The sequence below is a fragment of the Barbus barbus genome (genome assembly GCF_936440315.1).
Source record: "Barbus barbus genome assembly, chromosome: 34".
NCBI classification, from domain to species: Eukaryota; Metazoa; Chordata; class Actinopteri; order Cypriniformes; family Cyprinidae; genus Barbus; species Barbus barbus.
The window spans coordinates 10,328,042-10,340,048 of NC_136762.1; the positions used below are offsets into that span (position 1 = coordinate 10,328,042).

The following is a 12,007-nucleotide window of genomic DNA, read 5'->3' on the forward strand; positions in this document are numbered from 1 at the left end:
TTCTAAATCCTATATCAACCTCGACAAGTTAAAGATACAAGGATAGGCATGAAACGGTTCTTTGATTTAATTCTTTGAAATAAATAATAGATAACTACATAAATTATTCTGGTCACACTTTAGATAGAGTCCAGTTCTCACTATTAACTAACTATTAACTATGACTTTTGCCTCAATATAGGCTACTCCTAATTACTGCTTACTAATACTTAGTAAAGTAGTTGTTAAATTTAAGAATTGGGTAGGATTGAGGATTTAGAATAAGGTTGTCACGAATCCGGTCTGTGGCCTTCCGCCCGATAGCCACCAGAGGTCGCCTCCATCATATTGACTCTCACACCACACAGCACACTGGACTGCATTTCCCATCATCCATTGCACGGACGACACACACACACACACACACACACACACAGCTGATTACACTAATCACGCTCACAGCTGAGAACTATCTCACTATCACCCAATCACACACTCCTTATAAGCAATAATAAGAAATAAACAGCCAATATCCGAGTATTCATGCTAATAACCAACTAGTTAATAGTGAGAACTGGACACTAAAGTGTTACCAATATTCTTATTTACTCAAAGTATTGAAAGCGAGAAGGGTACATAAAAAGCACGCATTTTAAGGTTAGAATTTTTATGTTAAATCCACTGCATTGTGTATGAATGTTCTACTAGTCTATACACAGTATTAAGTTCAATTACATAAGAAGTAATTTACAGAAAAAAATAAGAGTAATCGCTTTACTTTTTCAAGGGAAAAGTAATTAAATTACAGTAATTACTTAGCAACTAATTACACCCAACACTGGTCATTACTCTAGACTACAACAGAATTCATTCTAATATGATGATTTGGTGCTCAGGTATCATTTCTTATGATCACTGTTGAAAACAGTTGCGCTGTTTAGTATTTTTGTGCAAGCCGTGATATCAGTTTTTTTTTAAGTTTCTTTGTTGAATAGAAAGATCAAAAGAAGAGCATTTATTTGAAATTGGATTCTTTTGTAACATTACAAATGTCACTTTGATTAATGTGTCCTTGTTCAATAAAAGCATCTCCTAATGCTCCCTAAAATACAATAATAGACTATATATATATATATATATATATATATATATATATATATATATATATATATATAGACACACACACACTCACTCACATATAAGCCTATACTATAAAAACCTGTGGTAGGTTAACATGCAGCATCACAGGATTGTTATCACTGAAATGGCTCGGCTTCACTTTCATTAGGTCATGAGCAATCCAGTTCTCTATTATAGATCAATGGTTACTAAGCAGGAGTTATGGTGAACATACTAGATGAGATACAGTGCACCTTAAACATGTCAAGTATAGTGCTGAGTCTGTTTTTCATCACAACACAATGCAATGTTGTATTGTTGGATAACAACAGACGTTTAGCAATAAGAGTTGTTCTTTACGACACCTGTTAGCTTTCGGTTCCACTTTCTGTTTAGGATAAGTGAAAATATCAACCCCAACACAGTAGCCCAGTCATCTCACTCTAACTATGGAGGAAGAAGAACAGATTTTATGTGCTCACTGGTAAGTGTTTTATAGGTCTGCTGTAATTATACAAACGCGCAGAGTTTCGGTAAGACGTCTATGCTTTGCCAACGTATATGTAAACTAATTAAATAGTGTTCGTCGAGTGTAACAACAACAAAATATCGAAACCAAAAACATAGTCTACATAATCAACAATACTCAACAATAATGACTACCTTATGTTGTCGATAACCTGATTTAAACAAAGATGGGACCAACTGTAAACTGTACGACGGATTATCACTGATATTCAGCTGGATTGATTAGTGAAAGATTTTAACACGTAAACACTCTCGGGCTGAAGCCTGTTGCTAACATTAGGTTTTAGGAATAGTTCAAGCAACATTTCTAGCATCATTTAATCACGTGCATGTTCACCCTTGTGACTTCCTTTCTTCATGAAACACAGCAAGTGGATTTTACAAGGAGAGCCTGGCCTACGGTGTACATTTTAGGACATCCTCAGACATAAAATTATTAGGACATCCTCAGACCTCAGTGATAAAATTAAACGGTGTCGTGCCTCAGACTGAAAGGCTTCAGGTGTACATTTTAGGACATCCTCAGACCTCAGTTATAAAATTAAACGGTGTCGTGCCTCAGACTGAAAGGCTTCAGGTGTACATTTTAGGACATCCTCAGACCTCAGTCATAAAATTATTCGGTGTCGTGCCTCAGACTGAAAGGCTTCAGGTGTCAGGAAAAACGACATCAGGTCTCATACAATTAGGCATCAGGCAAAACGGACTCAGATTAAAAGGCATCAGATTAAAAGGCATCAGGCGAAACGGACTCAGATTAAAAGGCATCAGATTAAAAGGCATCAAGCGAAACGGACTCAGGTAGAGTGTGACGTGTCGCGCTGCCCCGCCCCATGTGACGTCACACGCACGCGGTTCAAAACAAGTGGTGTGGAATGGTTGAGGATGGCGGAAGGAGGTAAGCCGCTCCTGATATATTCTAACAGTTTCAGTTAAATGTTAAACTAATGGGGCGGGGCGAGGCAGCGCGACACGTCATACTCTACCTGAGCCCGTTTCGCCTGATGTCTTTTAATCTGAGTCCGTTTCGCCTGATGCCTTTTAATCTGATGCCTTTTAATCTGAGTCCGTTTTGCCTGATGCCTAATTGTACGAGACCTGATGTCGTTTTTCCTGACACCTGAAGCCTTTCAGTCTGAGGCACGACACCGAATAATTTTATGACTGAGGTCTGAGGATGTCCTAAAATGTACACCGTACTGGCCACTTTATGTGGGAACTGATTTTTTTTTTATGTAAGATGCCGAAAACTTGCCATACAAGAGTCATAGAAGTAGCTATTCCATACGACTCGTGCTCTATACTCCAAGTCTCCTCAAGCGATATTATAGCTTTATATAAACAGGCCGATGTAAATCTTTATACTCTTAAAGTGCCCCTTTATGGATTTTTGAAAATTACCATACCAAGTGAATGAAAACATCCTGCAAAGTTTTAAATCTGAAAGTGCACCGTGTATTATTGTCTCTCAAAAGAAAGAGTCGACTCTGAATCATTGAAACGAGTCGTTTTTAAAACGAATCCCAAGCCGTTTCATGCTGATGTCAACATTAACATTAGCATATATATATATATATATATATATATATATATATATATATATATATATATATATATATATATATATATATATATATATATAAATATATATTGCCGCCCACTTGTTGGTCTTTATGCAAATCCATTCTTTGCCACTAGGTGCCAGCTGTTTCCCTTGTAACGCTGTACACAAAGCAGCACTGTGCTCACAAAAGTTGCTTTATCCAAGTACTGCTCACTGCAGAGCAAATGGCCTCCAGCTCCCCCTCTATGTGAACTAATGGGTGGCGTTTAGGTTAGGTGTCTATCTCCACGCATTGCCTCCAGCGTGGGGGAGCTATAGAGCTCTGCAGCGAGCACCCTCGATATTTTCCAAAAATATTTTGTGTTCAACAGAAAAACTGAAAATCATACAGGCTTGGAACAGCATGCTGGTGTGTGTAGGCTGTATAATGGCAGAATTAAAATTTTTGGGTGAACTGTTCCTTTAAGTGCCGTAACATTGTAGTGTCATAACACCTTTTCTCCACTCTCTGTAAAGAGTCTCTCCAATGTTTTCATGCAGCAATAAAGAGGTGGCGAAGGCAAACTATGAGCTGCACGAACCACACTGTAAGAGGTTTCTTTGCATATGCCCTGACTGCGATGAAACTGTGCCTCGAGATCAACTGGAGCAGCATAAAACCGAACAGCACACAAAGGTCACGATCACACCACTCAACACTGGTTAACACTTTGCTGCTTTTTACAGGCCCTTGGCCCTGTATGTCACAAAAGATTATTTGGGATGAATTTTCCAGCTATACGTTTTCCACTAGACATGCTTATTACTCATCACTGTAATCTCCCCCTCTGAGAAACCATGTCGGTGGTCTCATTTTTCATTATGTCCCACAGGTAAAATGTAAGATGTGCAATAAAAAGATAGAGCGAAGGCATTTGTTGGATCATGAGGTGAATATTCAATCTCACACCGTGAAAATTTCATGTCTGAGGCTGCTCTCTCTCAGAGTGTTTTCACACTTATTCCTTTGTTGTTTCTGTCTCTTCTTGTTTAAAGAAAGATGAGTGCACCAAGAGGCCTCAGATCTGTGAGTTTTGTCAGCTTGAGCTTCCTCTGAGCAATCTAAAAGAGCACATAGTATCCTGTGGGAGTCGCACGGAGCACTGCTCTGACTGTGGCCGGTACGTTAAGCTGAAGGACCAGCTTGATCACGCTCAGATCTGCTCTACTACCACCCCCACAGCATCAAAACACCTTGTCCCTGAGGATGATACTTCTGACACAGATGGTTAGGCAATGACATGATTAGTTTGAAACGTTATAGATATGTTATAGGTCTTAGTAGTTCTGCATATTTGAAGGTATTCAAAGAAATTGTGATTGTAAAATACTGATTTGGAATATCTGTTATCTTCAGAGCAGACTATGTTGCAGTGTCAGAATTGTCTGAAATACATTCCCTCAGACAAGCTGAAGGAACACAAGGTAAAATGTATCAATAAATAAGAATATGTAGTGATATGTAATTATGAAAATCTATTTTTAACACCTCAGATCTTTCTGTTATTCTTTTTTACCAGCTGCTTTGCAAACAGTCCTTAAAGTATGCAGGCGATGAGGATGTTGACACTGAGGATGAGGATGAAAACTTCAATCCTGTTAATGGCAGCACTCCAGACACTACAGATTTCTCCTTCTCATCATTACAAAAGGTGAAGAGAGACAGAAACATTGACATGGACCTGGATAAGATAAGCACCTGCCCGCTCTGTCATCTGGCTCTTCCTGTAAAGACACTGGAATGGCATGAGGTATAACTCACTGTTCTGTACATAGTAATATTTTAAACTTGTGCAGCCCCAGGTTGAATCTGAACAGTCATTTTGTTGTTGATTTAATAAATATCACTAACTTGGTAAATTTATTATACCAATATAATACACTATTGTTCAAAAAGTACATTTAAAAACTAATTAATGTAATTTAATTAATTTAAAATAAATGTTTTCTGTATTATCATATTCAAATTTTGATCAATTTGATATTAATGCTGAAAACAGTTGTGCTGCTTAATATTTCTGTGGAAACTGTGATACTTTTTTTCTGGTTCCTTTAATCTATAGAAAGTTCAAAAGAACAGCATTTATTTGAAATAGGATTTTTTTTGTAACAATGAAAAATCAATTTTCCATAAATAATAAAACAAAAACATTAGAAAATTGAGCCCAAACTTTTCATCAGTACTGTAAATGATACATTTATGTACATTTCAGCCTCTGCTGTTGATGTAGGTTATAATGTATAATGTTAATGATTCATGTGTTTATATATTTATTTATATTTTATTTTCAATTTTATTTTTAAAGAAAAAATGTGAATTACACAGACATCTGAGCATGGCATGATGGGTGGTGAAATCAAAGCTAACTGTAAGTATACAAATAATATATTATAATGTATCACCAATATAACTTTGCAGTGCAATTGATGAATTATAATATGTGTATGAATTACCTTTACAGGGTTGCTGGAAACTGCAAACTCGCCAATCATCGCAAATACAATTTTAAATATTTTGTTGTTGAATAAATGTATTGAAACTAACTAAAAACATGTTTACAATGCTTCTTATAATCCCTGTATCATTTTAATTAGAAAATAATGGCTCTTTAACATTTTCATAATAGTCCAAGTGAAGGAAAAATAACATCTTGAGTAAGGGTACTTTATATGCATACTTTATTGTTTTAATTTTATTACTGACTGTTTACCCAATTTATGAGGCAGTTATTTGGCTCTTTCATAAATCTGTTGTTTAAACCTTACTGCATGTTAAATCCAGACAAACCTCAGACCACAGCAAAAAAAATAAAGATAACACAACTATTTGTATGATGTGCGTGAAATTATTTAGTGCATAATATATTCTAGACTTTAAACTATTTCTCTCTATGCTATCTTGGGGCAGTCGTGGCCTAATGGTTAGAGAGTCTGACTCGTAACTCAAATGTTACGGGTTCGAGTCTTAGGTCCGGTGGGGATTGTAGGTGGGGGGAGTGAATGTCCAGCGCTCTCTCCACCCTCAATACCACGACTGAGGTGCCCTTGAGCAAGGCACTGAACCCCCAACTGGTCCCCGGGCGCCGCAGCATAAATGGCTGCCCACTGCTCCAGGTGTGTGTGTTCACTGCTGTGTGTGTGCACTTTGGATGGGATAAATGCAGAGCACAAATTCCGAGTACCATACTTAGCCACGTCACTTTCAATATCTTTGTTCTTCATATCTTTTATTGCTCTATTTGTTCATTTGTAATTGAGTAGAAATTTACTACAATTTATTATTAGAATTTTATTTTAATTTTTTGCCAGTGGTAAACTAGTCCTAGTAATGACTTAATCTAATATAATTATGTGACGAGGTTTGGGAGTTTTTTTCTGCACTTGGAAACAAAAGTGCAAGAGAGACATCTAGTGGATATTTTTGTATTCCTCTTGTGAAAGATCAGTGTTGAGAGTGCAAATTCAAGAATAAACGTTTATAAGCAACCGGAGCTCTTTTTTTCTCATCTGTTGACAAACCATTATATAAATCTTTGTCTCTTCATAAACTTTAATGAGTTGCCACTTTGAGTTTAACATGTTAGATAAAAATTTGTGATGGACTGTTTAACCGTCACACTATTGCAGCATTAACTAGCCTATGTTGTATAAGAGTTTGAACTTTCTGTATTTCCTGATAATGATTGCTGCGCTACAGAAGAGACATATGGTAGCCATAACCCTTTATCCTGATTTTCTGTCACACTTAAAAGATTAGTTCACAGGACATTAATTGATGGACTGGAGTCATGTGGATTATTGTGATGTTTTATCAGCTATTTGGGCTCTCGTTCACTGCAGAGGATCCACTGATAAGCAAGTTATATAATGCTAAATTTCTCAAGGTCTGTTCCAATGAAGGAATAAATTAATCTACAACTTGGATGGCCTGAGGTTGAGAAAATCATCAGCAAATTATCATTTCTGGGTAGATTATTCCTTTAGTCTGAAGGAAGAAAACAGTTTAAATAAAAGTCAGTATTATTTCAAATTATATGTTTTATTCCCATCCTTTACATTGGGTTTTAAAGCAGGAGACATTTATTTTTAACAGTGTGCTGACTTCATTTCTGGGAGATCAAACACAGGTCCATAGGAGCTACAGCTAAGATAATGTGCTTTCAATCAGAATTTAAAGTAAAACACAATAATGAGTCTTTGGAAATTCAAGTTAAGAGAAACAACTTAAAACAGATAATGCACCTGGCTAAAAGAACAAACATTTACAGCAGGTCTGATAAGCAATGCTTCAGATTTAAAAGTTAAACAAGGAGAACCATCAGAATAACAAAGCTAAATAAAAGAAAAATCAGAGTACATAAATTAAAAGCAGCCAATTGAATGGCCACTTTGCAATATGTTAAAAAGCACCACAAATATAATTATATTAAATTACCAGTCAATTTTTAACTTTAAAACAGCACACAATTGGTCCAACAGTCTATGAGACCCAGCCATCTACTGAAAATATTCAGTCGGTACATACAAGGAACTCTACAAAGAAGAGTTTATTTTGAGTCTATTTTGGTTATTATGTTATAAATAGGGAAATCTTTTAGTCCTGTCAGCTCTATAAATCTTAAAACATTTTCAGAGATTGCCATATACTCTAGTGTCACTATATCCTCAAGCTTATTGTATTTTCTTTGCTATCAGCATTCACTGTTTGTGTAACTTGCTCCCAAATGTAGCTGTTGATAGAGCTACGGATGTCCATTGACCTTGTCCTGCAGAAGAGTCAAGGCGTTGGAGGAGAAGTCACGCAGGACGTGGAGTGTGTCACGCTGCAGTTGTAAGGTGTCGCGTGAAAACTGCTGCTGGGTGTGGACCAATCTCTGCACCGACTCTGCAAGCGACTCCAGTGAGCGAGACAGCGACCCTATCAGCAGTGTGGTGGCCTGCTGTTCCTGCAGGCTGAGCGAGGCACTCTGGGATAAACGTTCCTGCAGACTGCGAGGCTCCACAGGAGCAGGTTGGGGAGGGAGCCGAGCGGGAGCTGAACGTGATGATGAGGCGCCCACTGCAGAAGGTGCAATAAATGTTGGGATACTGGCAGATGAGGGGCCGTTAAATGTTGTGTTGTGATTAGGTTTTTCTCGAACAAGGGTTTTCTCAGCCATAGGATGGCTGAGGAATCCAGGAATACCAATAGGATTCTGGATTGGTTGGCTTCTTGGTTCAATAAACTGCATGTTACTGCCTGGAAGGATAAGAAACATGTTCATTTAAGACATTAACATCATATTTAAAAGAGAACTTAAGAGTCGTTTATTATATAAAATGGATACATAAAACATTATGGTCAATAAACATTAAGAGTGTCTGTAATAATGGACAATACAATTTTCAGTAAGTTTCAATTTTCTAAAACTAAAAATGTCACTTTGTAAACATCACGTTAAAATATAATAAACTTATATATACATATATATATATTTTTTTTTTTGTTTTGTTTGTTTTTTTTTTTATATATATATATTATATATGTGTGTGTGTGTGTGTGTTATTCTTCATCTTCATACTGTAAGGTAAAAGTATTTTTTTTCTCTTTTCAAATATATTTATGAAATAATTAAGTTAAGGAGTTTTTCAAATATTACATTTTTTTTTATAAAATAAAAAAGCAATAATCGAATAAATATTAATCATCTACTGTCCCAAATACAATATTTTCAAATATTAATAAAAAGTTATGAAAATAATAAAAAATAAAATATTTAATGCAAATCTTTTAACAAGTTAAATAAGCTGATAGAGGTAAAAAACAAACAAAAATAAACATGCCATTGACCCATTAAAAGAACCAAAATTGTGTGGCAAGTATCTTTGCATTATTTCTTACCTTGCTTTTCTGATGTGTCAGTCTGGACATCTATTTGAGGCACTGATGAATCTATCAATACAATAAAATTAACAAATTGATTACATTTTGAACATTCAAACACTCAGTAATGAATCACCTAACTAATTTACACATCAAATAAAAATAGAACTCACTGCTGAACATCATGTGTGCAGGAAGCTCTGTATCACTTTTGCCTGGGATACTAGTGTGGAAGGGAGGTGGCATTGGCAAACTAAACGAATGAGGCCTGCCATTTGCCATGTGTGAGAAGCTGTGTGGAATCTCAGAGAGACCTGGTATGTCCTCGTCTTCATCATCCATTTGGTCATCATTTGCCAAACTGCTCACATTTTTGTTAGGGTTAGACATCTGAAGGATCTGGTGCACCATAGTTTCTATAGGCGACAGCTCTTGTGCGATATGGGCGGCCGTGGCTCCCGATGCCCTCATGGCTGCCACCCTCCGCTTGGTGTCGCATTTGAGGTCTGCCCATTTCTTAATGACTTCGATAATTTCTCGATGACACTCACTGACCTCATTGATACGTGCAGTCACATCGGCCCATGTGCGGTTTTTCAGATCCTTCGAAATGCCCCGGTTGAACTTTCCTGTTAAAATCATCAGTTCATTTAACTATTACCCTTCACATATGCAAAGCATAATTTACATAATTTCAGTGCGCTTTCAGATAGTGTTGAATTTTGTGATATGAAAATAAAAAGGTTTGACTTACCAACTAGAATGTGGCGCTTTTTCTGCACCTCACTGAGCAGCAGTTCAACCTCCTGGAACGTGAAACGTGACTTTCTTTTCTTGAAGCGCATCAAAGCACCTCCTGGCCCTCTGTAAGGGTATGGCATGAATTCCGACATCCTCCTTCCTCCGCTCTTCAAAACTAATCACAATCAAACAGGGCTTCTAGACTTCATCCATCAGAAGGCTTGATGAATTATATGGCTGAAATAATAAAATATTAAATTTTTAATATTTAATTAAAATATTACATTTAAAATCAAAATTGATATTCATCCAGAAGCTTTCAACAGCATTTAACTCATCCATTCTCTTCAACCTACCCAGCAAAGACGACAATGAATGTGTGACACTAATTATTACAACTAACCTGTTCTTACTTACGCACACACTATGACAAAACATCTTAATATTTACCTTCTTAGTGGTGTTAAAATATTAATTTTATTTCAATATTCTATGCATTTAAATATATTCTTTTAATTATACATTAGTGCTGTCAAATGATTAATCGCATCCAAAATAAAAGTTTTTGTTTACATATGCATGTGTATTGCATATATTTGTTATGTATATATAAATACACACACACATACAGTATATATTTTGAAAATATTTACATGTATATAAATGTATATTCTTATATAAATATATACATGCATGTGTTTGTATTTATATATACATAATGTACACAGTATACACACATATATTATGTAACAAAAACTTTTATTTTGGATGCGATTAATCGTTTGATAGCACTATTATACATATATATTATAAAGTATATTATGGATACCTACAATTATTATCGTATACACACACACACAATTGCCTAATTTGATTAATGTTGCTTGTGTTCTGTGCTTCAAAAGGACAGAACAGGCACAGACAGATATTATTATGGCTGAAATTATTTTTTTTTAAAAACTAATTTAAAATCAACACTGATATTCTTTCAAAAGCTTTCAACATTAACTAATCCATTCTCTTCAAACTACCTAGCAAAGAAGAAAACGAATGTGACATACTAATTAAATACACCTACCTAGTTCTTACTTCCTCACACAATGTCTATTGCAAAACATCTTAATATTTAGCTTGGAGTACAAATATTAATTTTATTTAAATATTCTATATTTAATATTTCCATTATATTATACAGTGTATTACTATTAGCATTGCATACATGTTCTGTGTATGTATGTATAAATAAATTACATATATTGTGTTGTACAATAAACTAACTGTCCCTCTGATTTATTATGGTCATGTGATGAATGTTGCTTCTGTTCTTCGCTTTAAAAGGACAGAACAGGCACAGACAGAGATTATTTGGGCAAAGCACAGAATCATATTTTTCGAGGATCCTTTTACTTTAAATTAACTGTTACAACTAATTGCGGCGTGATCTCACGCCGCCTCGCCGGTGTGCCCATATGCTTCCTGCTTCTTTGTTGTTTTCCTGCCTAATCGTCAGCGAGCAATAGGAACACAGAGAATCGAGCGATCGCCATCACGGACACACAGCATCTATCGCGAGCGTTCTAATCTGCCATTTCTCAAAAATCTCGCGCACAGTATTCAATCGAACGCGTAAAGATAGATTCAGATATCGTAATAAGCGAATATTCCACCAGGAAACGCGAACAGATTTGTATGTGTTTGTCGTTAGCCCGCCGTAGAAAAATGGACTACGCACGCATTTCGTAGACATATATACGAACGAATTTTGAGTCAAATCGAAACTGCGTTCATCGGAACGGCGATAAACTTTATTGCTATTGATATAAGTGATAGATTGAGTGGTAATTACCTACAGTGCGGCCGAATGTGTCCTAGGATTTGTCGGCGTAGTCTTGCCCGATAAACTTCGTAGGCAGTGATCCCCTGCGTCGCGCAGACTCAGCTCTACGTGTTTTTCCCTCCACAACGATAGTTCGCCAACATTCTATTCTTCCCTTTGCCTGCGTGGAGGCAGTTCTAACGATACATGCAAACCCTGTGGCCCAGTAGAAGCATGGAAATTAATAAAAGTACATTTAAGTCGCCTTTTATTCACATACAAGTTAAATATATCGCGTAAAATATTTGTGGATTTTGTACTCGTTTTTTCCCGTCTAAATGTCTATTTTGTGGTGTTT

General features: G+C 36.2%; 2 protein-coding genes across 5 annotated transcripts; one reads left to right on the top strand and one right to left on the bottom strand.

Annotated features, from left to right (window-relative positions):
- The first annotated feature begins 1,492 nt into the window (after nt 1-1,492).
- Nucleotides 1,493-6,719, top strand: LOC306854338 (XIAP-associated factor 1-like). Of its 2 annotated transcripts, none has more exons than XM_079392263.1 (8): nt 1,493-1,582; nt 3,731-3,866; nt 4,063-4,119; nt 4,226-4,457; nt 4,587-4,654; nt 4,750-4,980; nt 5,536-5,598; nt 5,692-6,719. In XM_079392263.1, the coding sequence occupies exons 1-7, from the start codon at nt 1,548-1,550 to the stop codon at nt 5,572-5,574; spliced, it is 798 nt and encodes a 265-aa protein (XP_079248389.1). In that variant the 5' UTR covers nt 1,493-1,547; the 3' UTR covers nt 5,575-5,598; nt 5,692-6,719. The 2 variants fall into 2 exon arrangements, with proteins under 2 accessions (XP_079248389.1, XP_079248390.1); XM_079392264.1 differs by lacking the exon at nt 1,493-1,582 and adding an exon at nt 2,476-2,524.
- A 536-nt stretch (nt 6,720-7,255) lies between these two features.
- Nucleotides 7,256-11,993, bottom strand: LOC306854040 (uncharacterized protein). Of its 3 annotated transcripts, none has more exons than XM_079391825.1 (5): nt 11,680-11,993; nt 9,847-10,008; nt 9,266-9,721; nt 9,111-9,161; nt 7,256-8,468 (listed from the first exon to the last, which is right to left on the bottom strand). In XM_079391825.1, the coding sequence occupies exons 2-5, from the start codon at nt 9,983-9,985 to the stop codon at nt 7,972-7,974; spliced, it is 1,143 nt and encodes a 380-aa protein (XP_079247951.1). In that variant the 5' UTR covers nt 9,986-10,008; nt 11,680-11,993; the 3' UTR covers nt 7,256-7,971. The 3 variants fall into 3 exon arrangements, with proteins under 3 accessions (XP_079247951.1, XP_079247952.1, XP_079247953.1); XM_079391826.1 differs by having other exon boundaries at nt 9,847-10,070; nt 11,680-11,764; XM_079391827.1 differs by having other exon boundaries at nt 9,847-10,070; nt 11,684-11,729.
- Between the last annotated feature and the right edge of the window lie 14 nt (nt 11,994-12,007).